This window comes from Coregonus clupeaformis, chromosome 29 (genome assembly GCF_020615455.1).
Source record: "Coregonus clupeaformis isolate EN_2021a chromosome 29, ASM2061545v1, whole genome shotgun sequence".
NCBI classification, from domain to species: Eukaryota; Metazoa; Chordata; class Actinopteri; order Salmoniformes; family Salmonidae; genus Coregonus; species Coregonus clupeaformis.
In genome coordinates this window covers 24,022,115-24,042,457 of record NC_059220.1, presented here as the reverse complement: position 1 = coordinate 24,042,457, position 20,343 = coordinate 24,022,115, and the positions used below count along the sequence as shown (strand labels likewise).

The window sequence follows — 20,343 nt, the reverse complement described above, 5'->3', positions numbered from 1 at the left end:
CATGGATCTATTACCATATTGATTGCACCTGTCAAACACTCTCAGATTTCCAAAATTGTATAGGTGTAGGGTTTGGGGTCCATTTGGGATCGGACCAGTCTAGCATACTACACCTGAATTTTGATGCGATAGTGACACGCCACCTGGTGTACGATGTCTGTCACGCTCGCCAAGTTCCAATAACCTTGCGCACAGCGTTATGGAACGCCACCTGGTGTACGATGTCTGTCACGCTCACCAAGTTCCAATAACCTTGCGCACAGTGTTATGGAATGTGAAATGTGAATGTCCTTCCATAGCTGTTGATTGATGCCATTGATACTATCTTTCGCATGGTGAGCGCGGAACACCCGAATGGTGAGCGCGGAACACCCGAATCCTTCCCTTCCGTTCGGACGATGATCAGTACCAAAGGTGCTGAAAGTGGAGGGGACCAGCCCTGCTTTCGGCTAGAACCGTTGAACACGCACCTACCGGACAAAGCGGGTGACAGCCAACTTCTCTTCCGGGACCCCTCCAAAGTGACAGACAACGGTGTGCAAGACATTGAGGATAGAATTCTGCGGATCACTGGTTATTACGGCTATTACCCGGGCTACTCCAGTCACAGAAGTAAGTCATGAAAACGATATACATATTTTTTTAAACAGTCAGAAAATAAAGTAGCCTACAGTAGCCAGCCTAAAAGTCAACTAAACGAAACGTAAACATTTTCACTATCTCTCCATCCAGGTAGAAACAATGGAACGGATAGTAGTAGCCTATGTGTGACCAGCATATTATAGAGGGGAAAATAAGCTTCGCTTCCACATATTAAATTCATGTTAACCATTTTTAGGGGATTGCAGGAATAGGCCAAAACATTATCTTCACTCACAAAATGAAATACAGTGATTGATGGGACATGTGATTTTCTATGGTTATTCTACTGGTTTCTACTGTTCTGTCAATCACGGAGGTTTGTATAATGTCAGAAGAGGGCATTTGTTTTTCATTCTAAGGTGACAGTCGCTGACACAGCTTTAGCTATGGCTAAAGTTCTCCTCACATCCCTATTGACTTTTGGTCTGAGACACAGACAGTCAGTCTCAATGCAATATCGTAATGGGATGCATAGCCTCAGACATATTTATTACACATTGTATAGTGACTTGATGTCTATGCAAACCATTGTGCCTGTTACCATGACTGTAAATTGTTTGTACTGTAGTGTTTACTTAATCATTTAACAATCTAAATGAGGAGGAGTCAACAGATGTTGAGGAGTGTATTAGATGTTGGATGCCTATTGAATTGTTTGTTGCTGGTCATGTTAATAGTTGGCACCCTATTAAAATAATACATATTTTCTAGTAGACACCCCCACCATTGTGCATTGTGCATGCATTGCAGGATTCATTGGATATAATATACTTTGGTTTTCTTGCCACCTCACAGTGCTAGAAGAAGCTGCAAGCAGTATACCTGGGACACCCTTACTTGGATTGATTTGTAATAAATCTATGTTTGCTGTGGGGAAATCATGGGTTGAGATGATCTGAGATTGATTATATGGGTTGTTCACGAGGGATCTCAATCTAGGAGCTCTGCAAAGTGGCAAAATCACCATATACATCCCCTTCATCAATGACAGCAGGAAGAAAGAAAACCCTTTGGCACTCCACAATGCAATTACTGCCAGCAATAGCTATTACTGTATAAAGAACATAGCAGAGCCAGAGCACTCGTTTATAATGAACATTACATATAGCATATAGAGAATCTATATGAGATTAAGGCCAGTATTCTTCACATAAAATGCTATAGTGGTCAGAAATCCTATTCATTGTAGTATATGTGGGAGTAAATGTAAGGAAGATCTAATACTCTTGTTGAAGATGTCAGAGAAAAAGATCAAAGATTCAGTGTCCCTGAGCCTGTTGTGTTTCAAACTCTGAAAAAGACACTACTGAATTTAATTTGACTTGTCACACAAGCTCCTTTGCATTTCCTAGATGTTATATAAAAGCTCATCTAAATTAATTAGTTGTGAAGTTACTCAGACCTAAAGAGCAATGGAAGTCAGTGACACACAGTATCACTCTGGGTGAATAACAAGTCTTTACCAGGCTTTAGTGTATCATACAATATGTTTTGAGATCTTATTCAGTCATACGAGGTAATCAGCTTTCCGGGCAGAGGGGGAAATAACTTTCAGCATAGCTAGAGAATGTCTGAATTGATAAGATATTTTCTTTCACACTGTTAAAGCCACTCTGGAAGATGAGCATACCATGAAAGAGTGGGCCCACCAAAAAAATTCAAATAGAACTTGATTTCTATGGTATATCTGCTCAAGGAATGATATTCCATGAGAGCACCATAACTTATAGTGTTGGATACCTCACTGACTCTCTGGGTTCCTCTCCTGTAGCAGTAGCTGCATCTGGGGAGGAGCATTTATCTCTCTCTAATTATATGGCTTTATTATCTTTGCTTCTTGGCATCACTTTCAATAGTCTAACTGGGAATCTAATCAACCATGTTTAAATGGACATATTCCCACCTGTCCCATCTAATAAGATGAGAGAGAGAGCCCTCTCTAAACCAACAGTGGCATAATGAACTCTTTGGTAATATAGCCAAGGAAAATGAATGGATAGGATGCCATCTGTGATGAAATTACAGGTGCAAGGAGCAGGTGTTTTCAGTGTGGAGGGGAAGAGCACCCGCAGTCACTTTCTTATTACACTTCTTATGACAAACCAGATGTGGGTCTCACAAAGAAGATTGCTTTATTTGATGTGTGAGACACATCTAGTCTCTATGATGTTGATGTCTGAGGGCTGCCTGCCACTTGTTCGTCAGTTTTTGTTCCAATTTTGAATTCTCTTGAAATGTTGCATATCATTTTAAAAAAGGTTGCTGTTGGGATGAAGCAAAAATAGCACAGATATAGAACATTTGTTTAATCTTGCCAATGCCATTGGGTAATTATATTTTTGGCCATTTTCTGTTGACATTATGCTTTTGTTGCCATCTGCAGTGAATTAATATATGCCTCCAAGGAGGATCATGGACAACATTTTCAGAAAGGGTGTTGGCTAAAGTTCACATGGTGGTTGTGATCACAGGGATATGACCAAAAATGTAAATGTTTTGCTGACATTAAGTGATAAGATAATTGCAAAACTGACTCAAGTTGGAGTATTGCTTTGAAGTTGTACAAATAACATAGCTCCCTCTTACCCCAGCCCTAGTTCTCAGATCAATTCTGGGGACTCGTCATTGGCCCTGCTCAGCCAAATTGCCTATCAGTGTCCCTTGAACAAGCATTAGTATAATATTGTGTAGTTCGTGGTGTACAGTATCATGCCTGTGAAGTGATGAGATGGAGCTGGCTGGCACTGGCACCCCACTGGGCAGACTGGCAGAGTAGAGAGGAAGTGAAATGAAAGGCCTTGGCAACGTCACTCAGCACCAGGCTAGGCTGGCAGCTCACATTAACGTTGACATTGGAATAAGAACTCTGTTTGGAAACGCCAGAGACTGGAGTGTTCTCAGAACAAATATGACAAGGCACACTATGTTACTTATAGCGCTAAAAGTCTTCCCAGACAGCACATACAGACAACACATTCATGTTTCTATTGAATCATTTAAGATGTTCCCATCCCTAAATAATGTTCCATATCAGTGCTTGTTGACATCAAAATATGACAGAACAAACCGCTATGTTGAACATATTTGTATGGGCTGGTAGTCAACCTACTAGCAGCAGGTGAATTTAATTACATTTTCACTCAGACAATCTTCATGTAGGCCTATGTCTGCACTTACTTTCCCTTGTCCCACTCCCAGCCTCCCTCTCTCAGCCTGCTATTTTTAACTAGCGTCTAATGGGATGTGGGCTTTCTCTTGAACCACTAGCCCTCAGCTCTCTTGAGAGTGGGTAAAAACCAATGATTTGAATATACTATAGATCAGTGGTTTCCAAACTGTGGGGTGTGATGGGCCCCCCAAAAAATAATATATAAAAACATTATTCTTAAAGTATAATTTTTTGAAAGTTCTAATGTTACTGTCCCCACTACAACAACAAATATACATCAGAAAAACTGTAGAATTCCATTAATTCCTATTGAGGGCTGCTCCTTCTGAGGAGTGCCAATATGGCCGACCGGTGGCTTCAAAGGCTCTCACTGGCCAATACATAGCATCAGCAATCCAGGGTTTACATACATCATTGGTAAAAGCCCTACAATGTAATGGGTACAATATTTCTTCAAAATATTTTAAAGAATCCTGTGTGTGTGCCAATATAGCAAACATACAAACATGGGAGGCAAAGCAGGAATCTAGGTGCTTAGGATAGGTGATTAAGGCTAACTCAGCATACACTGCATCTTCTTAAAAGTGAGTTTGACCACATATTCTCAGTGTTTGTGAGAATTTAGCAACAGTATAGCACAGTATAAAACTGATGGAGGAAATGCATATATCTGCTATACCATCCTTAATTTACCTTTACTGTTAGAGGTGGGGGTTACCATGCATTGCCCCCTCTCTCCTGTGGTCAGTATTTTCCTTAGCTTTCTCCAAACAGCAGCATAGTACCTTTTCAGTACAGCCAGTCCCTCCAGCAGTCTCATAGTTCCCACTTGTGGTTTATCTGAACCTCAGCATAAAGTCTCCCTCAGTCCTCCAATGAAATTACAGCTAGTTAAAGGGGAGCTGTGACTGGAAGTGTAATTAGCCTTATTACTACTTGCATGTATAAATCAACATGGAGAGCTCCTTAAATCACACCCGCTCTGACATTCTTTATCTCCCTAGAAGAACCACTGAATGCACATAACATGGGCATATTTATGGCATATGGTGCTCCTTATTTGCATTAGTTAACAAATACTTAAGGTGACCAGAGTTATATTGATACACAGTTACAGTTACATCTTACAGAAAATAATCGGTAATGATCCTAACTAATGCTCCTAGTCTGCTACTCTCCCTTATGCCCACTAGATGTCCTCCTCTTAAGACTCGAGATTTCTTCACCGACAGGTGATGGGCATTGGTTTTAATCATCAATCTTAACTTCACAAAACTCACACTATTTTGTATAGTCCTGTAATGATTTAATATGTTTAAGAACAATGTAGATACAAATTATATGCTTTGTTATAATCATATGGGTAGTCAGAATACTATTACACCTCTCTCCTCTCTGTCCTCTCTGTCCTCTTGTCCTTTTCCTGCTCATCTCTGAGATGTACTGATTAACAGAGAGATGCATAAAGACAAAGGGCTGTACGGTGGCAGTGGGACACGGGATAATCTGAATGACAAAGGCCCTGAATGGGGCGACTGCGTCAGTGTACTGGGCCAGAGCACACTGGAGCAACACCGTTGCTATGGAGGAGTGCTGAGTTTTTTTGGGGACCTGTGCCCTGGTCCAAGATGCAACAGCAGCACTGTGTTGGCCATGGATAAACCCTGGTCGGGGGTCTGTGGGGTTGTGATGAAGGGGGATGTGTTTGGTCAGTCTGAGGTGGAGATGTGTGTCATTGGAACACAGAGTGAGAGGGCTTGTCCCAGTCCTTATGGTCATCCCATCCCAGCACTAGGACTAAGAGTCACGCCAGATGTTCCATCTCACCAGCTGCTGTTGTTGCTCTACTCTGCCAACCTAACAAGTGGCTGAAAACAAACAACACACAGATGAATGTATGAGGATCAGTTAGATATGGATGGATGGTTTTCAGTTGTTTAGTACAGTAATTACAATGACCAAAATGGTAACTGTGTATGAAGGCTGGGAAGGCCATTTTGCCCCTTGTTATATTGTTGTGTGATTAGATATCATAACAGCACTATTACATTTTTTATGCAATCAGTGCTGCAATCAAGTGTGAGTTTTCATGTGTGGGCGTGTATAATTGTGGATTTGTCTGTATGTGTTTGTTTGTTTGGGTGGGATAATCACCTTTTCAGCCTTTCATGATCTAGTAAACCTGAGTTTGGTCTCCATACCATGGCTCTATATCAATCCCCTAAACTCTCAGTGCAAACTGATTTAGCATCCTTGGGCAAAATGTGCTGACTATCTGCCTTTCTTTCCCCTCCCCGTCTAGCTGCTGGCTCCACTGTGGTTGAGTGGGGCTATTTTAAGTCTAGCCCCCCTTAGCCCCCTTCCTCAGGGAAGGGAACCATTCCAACCTCCCACCACCATCCATCCCATTCTCTGCTTACATACTGTACTGTACTGTACTGTACCCAACCTTACATCAACAGCATGACGGTGTCTTCTCTTTTACAACCCATCAAACAAGCACAAGGTGCAGCCAGACCCAGCTATCATATTTGATTCCTTGTGGGAATGTACGTTTTTGGTTTCCCATTTGTTCTGAGAACAAAGCCATAATTTTCCATACTGGTAAAACAGAACGTTTTTTAAACATTCTGAGAACAGAAGTGAAAACTTCATGTGTTTTGGTGACATTAATTTAGAGGTTGCAGGGAGGTTCTGAGAATGTTTTACCATGGTTCCCTGAAAGTTTTCCTGGGAGGTTTTATTAACATTCTGAGAGCAGAAATTATAGGTTATTTGAAGGTAATTAAATAACGTTCTGAGAACAATAAGACTTTTAAAAACAATGCTAGCTTAGTTTAACTGTTTTGAATTCTAAGCACAGATAGGACCCATGGAAATTCATTTGCTCAGGCATTAATCAAACACATAAATGTTTTATTGTGGCACGGAGTCAATGGGATTTAAACCTATTCTCTTCTGTATCTATGGAATTAGTCCACTGTGCCACCAAGATAGAGCTAGCATGCCATGTTTTTTTTACTAATTCAAAGCTGTTCATTTTAGTCTATTCAAACAGACCGCATTTCAAAGGAAACAAGCACTCATTAAGATCATGTGTGGCCAATTAGTGGGCGCTGCAACACACCTGAACACACATAACAAGACAGAAGATAGAAAGAGTTTTGTTGATGCTGAAAGGAATGTATGTTTTTTAAAATAACATTCTTAGAACGTTCTCTGAACGTTACTAAAGTTTTCTTGTGGTTTTGATGGAAAGTCTTCTTAACATTCTCGGAACAATTTCAGAACATGACTTTAAATAGAACAATGAGGAAACCTGTAGGAAACATTATGCTGAAGTACTGAAATTCCCACAGAAGAACGCTGTTTCTTAACGTTCTCTGAACTATTTGAGAACATTCCCAATGTCAAACCAGTTGGAGAACATTCCTAGAACATTAAGAAATATGAAATGAAACGTAACCATGTTTGAACTTTTAGGAAACGTTCTGTTAAAGTAATGAAATACCAAGAAAAAATATTTTAAAAAATTGTCAAGTTCCTTAAAAGTACACTATGCAGAAATCACTCTCCTATTTCCTGGTTGCAAACATTTGAATAGTTCGCCTTATTTCAGTTTATGTGACAAAACAAGCAAGTATAGTGTAGAGAGTCATTGTAACATCTAAACCGCTGTGAAATATATTTTCCATAACCAAAAATTTAGTATTTTCAGCTGTCTGAAGCTGGTGTACGGGAAGCATAGAAATAGTGCACATAGAACACCTTCTTAGACTTGCTTTCAATGAGAATGACCGATCTCTTTACTCACATTTTTATGTGAATTTGGTCGGGTCGCCCTAACAGTTACATATTGCAACTTTAAATGTGCTGAGAATGTTCCAAAGCCAAGCAACTATCCTGCACCATTCCCAGAAAGTTGTGGGGAAGGTTGTAAGCAAAATAACCTTAGGAAAACCACGCTCTCACCAAGCTCTAAGAATGTTATGTGCAAGTTGGGGAGCCAGCTCTCCAGTCTCCACTGCCCTGCCCCACTCACTCTCAGACTTTAAGGAACAGTGAAGCACTGTGATCTGCCATGCTCTCTGTAGCCTTGCCAGGATTCTGACTGATGAGATTTGGAGAGGTGAGACAGGAGAGCGGGGAGGGGGGTCAGAGTGACACTGATATAGTGACAGAGAGAGGCTGGAGTACACATGATTGCAAAAACGCAGGGACAGCTGGTTTCCTGGTAACTGTAATCAGGGCTACACAATGGGAAGGTGCTGCAACACTGGTTCACTGTACTGTTGTTCATATTTCTGGTGAAATACTGCTGTTGCTCCCTTGAGCAATACATAACTCTCATCCCCGGTCGGCTTTGATTTTACTGGCATGAGAGTATGCAGGGTGGGGGATATATATTAAAGGGGTGCTGAACCTCTGTTCTGTGTCTCACCGCATGAATGCTGTTGTATGCTATTGATGTATAGGCCGAAGTGACGGCGAGGCCCATTACAATCTTTGATTATAAAAACCGCAGAGAGAGGCAGGATGACTGGGAGAGATGGCACTGTGAGATGGAAACTCCTGACCACACTCACATGGGCCATGGGTATGCCATGTGCTCACGCCTCTGCTGGGGCATACTGGGATACCTACAGGTGGTGTTTCTCCTCACCTGTGCAGGATGAGCTTACTAAAATAGTTAGGCAGTGGGAACTCTCCTCAATCAAAAACAATAGGTTGAACAGGGAGTAAAACATTTTAATTTCTGATACCCTGTTTTTCCCTATGATAATACTTTGTAGCTACAGTTTTTGTATCTGGTCCCTGCTCTCTCCAGCCCCCTTTCTGTGGGCATGACAGAGCACCATGAAGTGGGCTGAAAGTGAGGGTGTTGGAGAGAGGATGTGCAGCCAGACTCGCTTCTCCTTCTCATCTAGACTCTGGGAGCTCGTACTGCAGCAGATCTCCCTGTCGTGAGGTGTATTGAGGCAGCCTGGTCTCATAGACTAGACGTAACATAGTAAATGTAGATCCGGGACACTCAAATGAGTATGATATGTTATGCTTGGTATTATTTCATAAGACAGAAGGTTATTTAAGGCAAAAACAAATTGTAGGAATTGCAATAGAGCCTCATAATACCCATAAAACCTAGCGGTCAAACAGGGAAATGGTTCCAATCGTTTTTCCACCATACATTTTTCCCATAGGGGATTTTAGAAACACTTAAAATAAGGGCTGTGTTTCGTGTAGGCTTACCCTGGCATGACATTTTGATACCATGTAAATCTCTCTCGGACAAGGTGACTTTTATCGATATTTTCAGCTCTATTTACTCTCAGATTCGAAGAAATGCTAATTAGCATCAAAGTAGACATCATGCAAGACTACAAATTCCTGCAAACTCCTGCACATCCTCTCTAGCTGACACCTTTGCTAACAGGTATTGTGTCAATTTAAAACTTGCACAATTTAAATCCAATTAAATTGTATTTGTCACATGCGCCGAATACGGTGACCTTACAGTGAAATGCTTACCTACAAGCCCTCAACCAACAATGCAGTTTTAAGAAAAATAAGTGTTAAGAAAATATTTATTAAGTAAACTGAAGTAAAAAATAAAATAAAATAAAATTAAGAAGGAAATAGTCCGGGTAGCCATTTTAGCCAATGTATTCATTGCTACAGTACTGTGGTACTCTATTCGTAACATATTGTACAAATTGCAATTTGTAACATGTCATTCGAAATGGATGATGGGTATCCACAAATGAATACATAACATACTAAACTTAACATATCATACTAATTGGAGTTTTACTCTGTTACGTCTACCCCAGGTTGAGTGAGTCCAGGATGAGTGAGGAATTAGGGGTGGTGTGGACTTAGGTAAGTCCCTTCCCCTTCTCAGTTAAATTCATTAGTGTTGCAGTGGCACAGACAACAGGACAGGACCTCTATAAATAATCTAAGACTGAAGGAGTAGTGAAGTAGGAGAGTGCCAGCAGAGGAGGGGGGGGGCAGTAGCTGACACAGCATAATTAACTGTGGCTGCTTGGTTACCTTCCAAACAAAGCAGCTGATTTGCACAGCAAACGAAGAGGAGGGGAAAGCAAGGGAGGAGGAGGGGGAATTAAAGGAAAGAGATTAAGGGAGTGAATGCACAGTGCCACACACTTGAATCTCAGTCTACCTTGGAGACAGTGTAGCGTTGGATCACGGCATGACAGCGCAACAGTAGTCTCCACTCAGTAGTCAGCTCAACTGATTGAGAAGGAGGGAGAGACAGTGAGGGATACAGCTCAACTGATTGAGAAGGAGGGAGAGACCGTGAGGGAGTCAGCTCAACTGATTGAGAAGGATGGAGCAACAGTGAGGGAGACAGCTCAACTGATTGAGAAGGAGGGAGAGACAGCGAGGGAGACAGCTCAACTGATTGAGAAGGAGGGAGAGACAGTGAGGGAGACAGCTCAACTGATTGAGAAGGAGGCAGAGACAGTGAGGGAGTCAGCTTAACTGATTGAGAAGGATGGAGAGACAGAACTAAAGAAGAAGATAGAAGAAGATAAACATCAATTGACATTTAGAAAGAAGAGGCAGATAGAGAGCTAAAGCAAGCCACCTGTGGATGAGCCTGAAGCCTGGGGATGCAGAGGGATTGCAGGAGGAGCGTAGCAGCAGCCTAGCCAGGCGGACAAATAACATACACACATCTCAGGGAGGGACTGTTGGCTCTGCCCCTACTGGAGGATGAAGAAGCACTCAGCCAGAGTGGCTCCTCTCAGCTCCTACAGCTCCCAGGTCCTCACCTGCTCCATCTCCGAAGGTAAAGACTCCTGACTGGGGGTAGGGGACAGGGAAAAAGGGATGGAGTCTCGCCCTAGGCGCCATGTCTTGGACATGTTTATTTATTTATTTATTTTTTATTTAACCTTTATTTAACTAGGCAAGTCAGTTAAGAACAAATTCTTATTTACAATGACGGCCTACATCGGCCAAACCCGGACGACGCTGGGCCAATTGTGCGCCGCCCTATGGTACTCCCAATCACGGCCGGTTGTGATACAGCCTGGAATTGAACCAGGGGGTCTGTAGTGACGCCTCAAGCACTGAGATGCAGTGCCTTAGACCGCTGTGCCACTCGGAAGCCCATGTGTGTGAACATTTGTGTGTTTGCGTATGCATGCGTGTCTGTGTGTCTAAGATGGGCAACATTGGAAACTCATCAAACCCTTCTATAAGAGCAGGGATATGCGTGGTGATTACCATCTTTGGGCACTATTAATGCCTATAGCTAAACGACTCTGGCAGTTTAGCTGTTTTTACATATTAATTTTTGTGTAATAGGCCTTAGTGTTAAGTGGTCATTACATGGCTCATTAAAATCAACCCTAAAGGGCAGAGTATGAGAGAGATAGAGAAAGAAAGGGAGGAAGAAGGGAGGGAGAGTTAAGGTAACTAAAACAAATTAGGATGTGTCCAGTCCTAGTATAATTGTGTGCTCTGGGCCTTCTATGGTTATGTAAAGAGCACACTATTTTCCCTCCACAGAATAGTGCATACTGGGCTTCTTGTTAAGTCTATGAAATGAAATGTCACAATGGCATGAAAATTATATAAACAATATAAAGTTATCAAGTAGACTATAATGCTCTTCATTATCTTGTGATTATTCACAATCATACACAATCAGATGAATGATTATTTTACCAATCAACTGTTAGGATTATTTCAATATTTTCACTTGAATGACAATGTATTACAGAACTATGAGAAACTTCAATGCCTTTACTCTTCCCCATTCTTTGGGAGGGGATACAGAACTTATCGACAGGGATTGCGATATCACAGCGTGTGTTTAGTTGTGTTCAAGTTGTAATTTGTGCCACACCACTGATGTTGACATACCCAAACAGGCTGACGGCTTGGCTGTTCTCACATCTGTTCCTTCTTGCTTACCTGTTTTGTACATGATTAGTTTTAGGCAAAACCCATTTAGAGAGGGACATGGGTACAACATCCTTTAAATGGTACAGGCCTCTCCACAGCCATACACTGTCCTGTTTCTAAGGATTTGAGTTCTATATCATCCATTGCCTTTGTGTCTATTTTGCAGAGATTAACAAAAGATACACTTAATCCTCAATTAATCCATGTCTTTTCGTCTCACCTGGTATGGAATAAATGCACTTCCTGACCCCTGTATACCACTGCAGGCCGTGTAGGAACATCAATGTTGTTTTCATTTCTCACCTTTGCTTATGAGTCAACTCAAAACATAGCTTTGGGCTTAATACAGTATATAACAGGATGCATAGGTAGCTAGAGAAAGGCCTACTAAACAGCATTGCTTAGAGATATTCCTGTCCTTTGCAAGACCTCAGCCATATGATGCAGTCAAGTGTCCAGACTACAGCTTGTGAGATACTGTAGGTTTCCTTTTTAGTTTTTGATAAGTTATTTTTCACTGTGCCATACCATATTGTATGTTACAGAAGCTCAAATGTAGCCAATACTTCAGCATTAATGAGGTGGAATGTGGAATTATAGTTTTGTTTTAATATCCGCATCCTGGCAATGGATAAAAATGTGGTGCTTGTGCCTGGGGAAACAGGATGCTAGCAAGCCTACAATGTGTCACTCTCTGCACCCAGCACCCACTACAGTACTGTACAGTGAATTATGTCCTCTCAGTATGGGCAAGGTCTTTGAATGGTCAATGAACCGCAGAGAGAGGAGGACAAAGAAATGTAGCTCAGCATACAACATCTACATCCAGACTCGCTCATAAAAATTATGTTACAAGTCTTACATTTCCTGGATGTATTGGTGGGGACATTTTCATCCAATATAAAACTCTGCAATATTAAACTCTGCACTGTATGCCAAGATCCCAAGCCAAATTGACAGAGTTCCAAATGCCAGTGAAAGTTAGCTACTGTATCTTATTGGGGGGCAGGTAGCCTAGCGGTTAGCACATTGAGCCAGTAACCAAAAGGTTGCTAGTTTTAATCCCCGAGCTGACTAGGTAAAAAATCTGTCAATCTGCCCTTGAGCAATGCACCCGGGTTGCGGTCAATCATGGCTGATCCAATGCTGTGACCCCACTCTCATGGGGAGTGGGATATGCAAAAAACACATTTCCATTTCACCATTCACGTGTTAAGGTTACACACTTGTACATGTGTGAAACAGGACAAATATAAGCACCCCCTATTTAACCTTTTGAATTGCCACAGTAACCATGGAGCAAAGTGGGACAGAGATACAATTTCCATATCAAAATGATCCTTTGAAGAAAGAAGTCAAACAACACTGACTGGAACTGATTCTAATGCATTGTCTGTCTTCATAATCAGCATTGTCCAGCATTGTCTGTTAGTCCAGCATTGTCTTTTTGTGTCGCTGGAAGGGCACTCTTTGGAGAGATGCAATGCTCAACTAATATTATAAAGGAACTGTAGGTGTATGTTTGCTGTTGAATGGTGTTACTGTTTGGTTTTGTCATCATGAAGTTTCTGTCCACACTTAAGCTTTTGTAGGAATGGGTACTGACTAGCAGCATTATTGTAACTTAGGGTCAGACAGCATAAAGTGTCTTGGGTTTCAAGGACATTTTCATTCTGGATGTGCTGCCGACGTCTTTCTTCTACTTCTAAGGCTTTAAAGTCTAACAGAACCCAGCACACACACTTTTAAGCATCTATGACATGTTAAGCCAGCAATTAATGTTACCCTTGTTATCTTTAAATAAAAACCGATTTGAAAGAGTTTCATCTCATGCATATTCCATTTCATTACACTCTGCTTTCTGTTTTAGAGAACCTAAGGGGAAGAGTCAAGGTATTTTTTATTTTATTTATTTATTTATTTCACATTTATTTACCCAGGTAAGCCAGTTGAGAACAAGTTCTCATTTACAACTGCGACCTGGCCAAGATAAAGCAAAGCAGTGCGGTAAAAACAACAACAACACAGAGTTACATATGGAATAAACAAAACGTACAGTCAATAACACAATAGTATATACAGTGTGTGCAAATGTAGTAAGTTATGGAGGTAAGGCAATAAATAGGCCATAGTGCAATATAATTACAATTATAATTTAGTATTAACACTGGAGTGATAGATGTGCAGAAGATGATGTGCAAAAAGAGATACTGGAGTGCAAATGAGCAAAATAAATAACAATGTAAATAACAATATGGGGATGAGGTAGTTGGGTGGGTGGGCTAATTACAGATGGGCTGTGTACAGGTGCAGTGATCGGTAAGCTGCTCTGACAACTGATGCTTAAAGATAGTGAGGGAGATAAGTGTGTCCAGCTTCAGAGATTTTTGCAGTTCGTTCCAGTCATTTGCAGCAGAGAACTGGAAGGAATGGCGACCAAAGGAGGTGTTGGCTTTGGGGATGACCAGTGAGATATACCTGCTGGAACGCATACTATGGGTGGGTGTTGCTATGGTGACCAATGAGCTAAGATAAGGCGGGGATTTGCCTAGAAGTGATTTATAGATGACCTGGAGCCAGTGGGTTTGGCGATGAATATGTAGTGAGGGCCAGCCAACGAGCGCGTACAGGTCACAATGGTAGGTAGTATATGGGGCTTTGGTGACAAAACGGATGGCACTGTGATAGACTACATCCAATTTGCTGAGTTGAGTGTTGGAAGCTATTTTGTAAATGACATCGCCGAAGTCAAGGATCGGTAGGATAGTCAGTTTTACGAGGGCATGTTTAGCAGCATGAGTGAAGGAGGCTTTGTTGCGAAATAGGAAGCCGATTCTAGATTTAACTTTGGATTGGAGATGCTTAATGTGAGTCTGGAAGGAGAGTTTATGGTCTAACCAGACACCTAGGTATTTGTAGTTGTCCACATATTCTAAGTCAGACCCGCCGAGAGTAGTGATTCTAGTCGGGCAGGCGGGTGTAAGCAGTGTTCGATTGAAGAGCATGCATTTAGTTTTACTAGCGTTTAAGAGAAGTTGGAGGCTACGGAAGGAGTGTTGTATGGCATTGAAGCTTGTTTGGAGGTTTGTTAACACAGTGTCCAATGAAGGGCCAGATGTATACAAAATGGTGTTGTCTGCGTAGAGGTGGATCTGAGAGTCACCAGCAGCAAGAGCGACATCATTGATATACACAGAGAATAGAGTCGGCCCGAGAATTGAACCCTGTGGCACCCCCATAGAGACTGCCAGAGGTCCAGACAACAGGCCCTCCGATTTGACACATTGAACTCTAAGGTATGAATCATAGTGGCACACTTTTATAGTCTTGAGTGGATTTTTTGGGTAACGGAAGACTGCTCTGAACAAATAGTTCGTTTTCTCTCTGGGAGCAGAGGTTCGATACCTAATAATGCACATTAGGGTTTTTATTGGATAACTTAAAGGCACTGATTGTACTCATATTGTTTTGAGCACTGCTAATGGCCCTCCTCAAAGCTCCAAGTAGAGGCTGCTGCTTCCTGCTGTACTGTAATGTAATGTCTATAGCCATGGTGGAAATGGCTGGGCTGGACCCATAGTTCTGAACCAGCAGGCTGAGTGCGCAGCAAACACCCAGTACATGCCATATTTTATTCCTGCCCTGGTGTAAGTTGATCACGCTGTGGAGGCCTATATAACGGATCCTGGATCTCTCCGGAAACAGCCGCACATCATCTCAGTGATACACACCCCATTCACACCCATAATCCATTAAGGCAATGCACCAACCAATATTATTCTGCTTTGACTGCAAAATGACTGCTGCAAGGAATAACATTCAATATAAGTCCTTACATTTCTGTTCTCGATTCCTGGTTCTCTGTAGTAGTGGGTTTGATGTGTGTGTTCACAGTTAGCTTTAGGGTTCTCCTTGCTCCCAGTCTCCCTGCGCACACTGCACCAGTCCAAAAACCACCCAGTCTGCACTGAAGCCACTGAATACAGAAATGCACAATCAGAGCTTTGCTAATCTATTCTCTTTACAGTCGCAAGCAAAAACAAAAAGGCAGGTCTGTTAAACTTTTAATAATGTTTTCTTGTGGTTGTAAAGATGTCAGCAGTCTACCGTAGTGGCCCCTGCTATGTCCACTAGGGAAAGTCCTAGTGGAACATCTTGCTCAGTGCTCTAAAAGGTATTTTTGAAGAGTCTTATTCTACAATAGCCAGACCTCTAAACTATCAATCCTGTAGTTTCTTTAGAGAGCGATAGAAAGCATGATAAGAAACAGGCTGCCACAATTGACAAGGTTGTCATGTCTTTCTAGAGACGGATGACACGTGATTGGGCTGACACATTCATAATGTGGATCGTTTTTGGGAGTCAGGTTTCTGTGCATGTCTGAATACATGTCTATGTTAGGACCAAATCCCCTGTGTTGTATAATGACTCTATGGTGCTATTTCTGACATGGGCAACCAGCAACCAGCATGCTAAGACAACACATTTTGATCAAAGCTTTGCCTTAGTGCCTTTATAGCAGGTAATTCAAACTGGAGGACTGACTGCTCATGAAGGACGAATGATCAATACTTGCTTACATACCTCAGTGAGGCAGCCAGGATAATGTCATAGAATGGAACTTGGAACGCATTGGCCTTTATGGAACAATCCACTCTAAATGTCTTTGTGAAAGCTGTTCCACATCAGTTTTATTGTCAAGTGCTAAGTGTTTTATTGTGAAAATGGAACATTCAAATTGATCTGTTGCTATCAACCACACACTGTAAAAACAAATACTGAAAACACATGCTTATGGCTCTTTGTCCAGAGTATTGCTGTTCATTGTGCTGAATGGGGTGCCACTGTCTATGGTGCTGAATGGGGTGCCACTGTCTATGGTGCTGAATAGGGTGCCACTGTCTATGGTGCTGAATGGGGTGCCACTGTCTATGGTGCTGAATGGGGTGCCACTGTCTATGGTGCTGAATGGGGTGCCACTGTCTATGGTGCTGAAGCTTATGACACTGTCCATGGTGCTGAAGCGTCTGCTATTCAGCCACACCTACACCAATGCCTCTTGTGATGCCACAAGCCTATAGTACATATCCCTCCATACTTTAACTATGGATGTGTTTACCCCCACAGGAGAGGAGGGTTCTGATTCTCATGCGGACACACCAGGCAGTGAGGCCAGTGAAGAAGGGACATCATACCAGACGTGTGTTAACGCAGTGCTGAAGGTGCTGGGGGGCCTCCTATTGGTCCTATGTGTCTCCTTCTCTTGGGTGGGAACCACTCAGCTGGTCCAGCTCACCTTCAAGTCCTTCTCCTGCCCCTTCTTCGTCTCCTGGTTCAGCACCAACTGGAACATCCTCCTCTTCCCTCTGTACTACGGAGGCCATGTGGTCACCACCCGGGACAAGCAGACGTCTATACAGAGATTCAGGTGATTTATCATGACAGTGGGGAAGAGCTTATACAAGGTTGCACAGGCTAGGTAGCTCATTGAGAAACCATAGACTCCATAGACTATAATTCCAGGGTATTGAATCAGTTGTGACACCCAGAAGTGTTTATGGGAGCTGCAGTAGTTATCAGATTTGTAAAATGCTGTTTGTTCAGTATTCAGTGGGTTTGATCTCCTCCAGTGCTGTTTGACGTTGTTTATATTACACACCCCTCCTCTAATTACCATTGGCACTCAGGCGTGTGAATGGGGATATTGACCGCAACCATGAGAAATGGCCAGTGTAATAATGGTGGTGTCTGCTCATTTCAATGAAGCATTGCCTCTCAGCCGGAAGAACGGTTTTGACTTCCATCCAAAATGGTGTAATTCCCACTCTCACATTTCCTCATGTGTATAGGACTAATCCCTTTGATAAGTGCTCTTACCAACAACTATCCCGTATTTCCTCTCTTTAATTCCATTCGTCAGAGAGTGCAGCAGGCTTTTCGGGGAGGATGGGATGACCCTCAAGCTGTTCCTGAAGAGGACAGCTCCCTTCTCCATCCTGTGGACCCTGACTAACTACCTGTACCTGCTGGCCCTGAGGAAGCTGACCGCCACTGACGTCTCAGCCCTCTACTGCTGCCACAAGGCCTTCGTCTTCCTACTGTCCTGGATCGTCCTGAAGGACCGCTTCATGGGTGTACGGGTCAGTACTCTATCACTACTATTACTTCATTGGGCTTGGTCACACAGCTATCCAATGAATCATACAAGGGTGTGGAAGTAGGTACAAGTATTAAGGTTGATTGGTTTACCTCCCTCATCCCTACCTGCAGATTGTGGCAGCCATAATGGCCATCACAGGCATCGTCATGATGGCTTACGCAGATGGTTTCCATGGGGACTCCATCATAGGCGTGGCCTTGGCTGTGGGCTCCGCGTCCACATCGGCTCTCTACAAGGTTAGTTTACTAAGCAGGTGCCTGTTTATACTGAAATACTTAGTATTCTTAATTAGTTTTACATAGAGTTCCATCAGTATAACATATCTGGACATTGTTTCCTCTGCTGCAGGTGCTGTTTAAGATGTTCCTAGGCAGTGCCAACCTGGGTGAGGTGGCTCACTTTCTCTCCACCATGGGCATCTTCAATCTCATCTTCATCTCCTTCATCCCCCTCATCCTCTACTTCACCAAAGTGGAGCACTGGGGCTCTCTGTCCTCGCTGCCCTGGGGATACCTGTGTGGCCTGGCCGGGCTCTGGCTGGGTGAGTGGACACACGCACACACACTATTTGATCATACTAGGAACGATATTTGTGTTAACGTTGTCATTTCTCTTCCAGTGTTCAATATCCTGGTTAATCTTGGTGTGGTGCTTACGTACCCCATCCTCATCTCTATAGGGACACTGCTCAGTGTGCCCGGCAATGCAGGTATGTGTTTGTGTGTGCATGTGTGTACGTGCATCTCTGAAATATGTGTAAAGGCCTCTTTATTCTAATGCATGCAGAGGTATTGTATCCAAATGTCAGCACTTGAGGCCCCCGCAACAAACAGATTACACAGCAAGTCTGACTCTCTCACCTCGGAAACCCAATCATCAATGTGCCTTCATAGACGCAGCAACTATCCGTCACTAAGGGAGGATCAGGTTGCCAAGGCGACACTAAATGCCTGCAGACAAGTTATTTTCCTTAACCACAGTGGACTGTATGAAGGTCAGTGGGTTACTACAGCTTGGCACGGTGCAGGGGTGTAGACCTATAGAGCAGAGAGAAAATGTAGTGGCCCACTTGTGCTGATTGTAAACTGCATTGTTAAGCTACATATATCCCCCTGCAGTTCAGTTCATCCCCCCACTTGTGTCCTGCTGTTTCTGTTACTTTATGTAATTAATCAGAACATCTCTCTCCGTCTTTCTCCCTCTCTCTTCTTATATCTCACTTCTGCTTAATTAATCAAAACATCTCTCTCTCTCTCGCTCCGTACCTCCTTCCTTTCCTCCCTCCCTCCCTAGTGGTAGATGTGTTGAAACATGAGGTGATCTTCAGTGTGGTGCATTTGGCTGCCACCTGCATCATCTGCCTGGGCTTCCTGCTACTGCTGCTTCCTGAGGAGTGGGACTCCGTCACACTGCGCTTCCTCGCCACATTTGCAGACAAGAAGTCTGAGGAGCATAGCGAGGAGCTGACCGATTCCAGCATCCACACGCACAGCCGCAGCCGAGCCAATGGCGCCGTCTCAATCCCTATGGCATGACCCCGACCCTGTCAGCTCCCATGACCCTCCAATGCCCCGTCCCATCACCAACACCCATCCTCGCACGGTTCTACATGTCCCATCTGGGAAACGTGGAGGGATGACTATGGTGCTGACCCAGTCTTGCCCCATCGTACGCCCCTAAACCACGTAAGCCCAACCTTGAACCTGCTCCACGGACTGTATTCTGTGAATATAAATATTGACAGGGCCAGTTTGGCTCAATCTTATCTGCATTTATTAAATTTACTCAGAGGTGTATCAATAGAGTATTTACATTTGACTTCTTATATAGTGTTATATACAGGAATGGGTTGGGAAAAATATGCTTAAGATACAGGCTCTTTTTCATTTTTAATAAAATACAATTAAAGACCAATAGCTTCTTGATCAGATCGTCTTATAAACACATGTTCACAACTTTTAAAAACATGCTATGTTCAAGACAGGAAAATTATTGAGATGGCTGTAAATGGATATTTCAGTTATCAATAGCCACGGAAGTGGATCAGGTCCACATTCGACAGAGCAGAGCTTCTGAGGTCTCTCTCTCTCTCTCCATAAAGCCAGGGCCTTCAGATCATCCTATAACATCACCTCTGCATGGACCACGCACATCGCACACAGACAGCAGGTTCATGTTTATATGTACAGTGAGGGAAAAAAGTATTTGATCCCCTGCTGATTTTGTACGTTTGCCCACTGACAAAGAAATGATCAGTCTATCATTTTAATGGTAGGTTTATTTGAACAGTGAGAGACAGAATAACAACAAAAAAAATCCAGAAAAACGCATGTAAAAAATGTTATCAATTGATTTGCATTTTAATGAGGGAAATAAGTATTTGACCCCTCTGCAAAACATGACTTAGTACTTGGTGGCAAAACCCTTGTTG

The 20,343-nt window shown here is 42.7% G+C and overlaps 1 protein-coding gene across 2 annotated transcripts; it reads left to right on the top strand.

Moving 5' to 3' along the window:
- Window positions 1-296: 296 nt before the first annotated feature.
- On the top strand, window positions 297-19,781 carry slc35f4 (solute carrier family 35 member F4). Of its 2 annotated transcripts, none has more exons than XM_045209007.1 (7): window positions 297-612; window positions 16,880-17,180; window positions 17,673-17,892; window positions 18,023-18,148; window positions 18,261-18,453; window positions 18,532-18,621; window positions 19,206-19,781. In XM_045209007.1, the coding sequence occupies exons 1-7, from the start codon at window positions 333-335 to the stop codon at window positions 19,445-19,447; spliced, it is 1,452 nt and encodes a 483-aa protein (XP_045064942.1). In that variant the 5' UTR covers window positions 297-332; the 3' UTR covers window positions 19,448-19,781. The 2 variants fall into 2 exon arrangements, with proteins under 2 accessions (XP_045064942.1, XP_041710219.2); XM_041854285.2 differs by lacking the exon at window positions 297-612 and adding an exon at window positions 10,091-10,628.
- The last annotated feature ends 562 nt before the right edge of the window (window positions 19,782-20,343 follow it).

Coding starts and splice junctions, on each gene's coding strand:
- slc35f4 (XM_045209007.1), top strand. CDS start 333: ATGGTGAGCGCGGAACACCCGAATGGTGAGCGCGGAACACCCGAATCC. Junction 613..16,879: donor GGGCTACTCCAGTCACAGAA/GTAAGTCATGAA, acceptor TTACCCCCACAG/GAGAGGAGGGTTCTGATTCT. Junction 18,454..18,531: donor CCTGGCCGGGCTCTGGCTGG/GTGAGTGGACAC, acceptor TTTCTCTTCCAG/TGTTCAATATCCTGGTTAAT.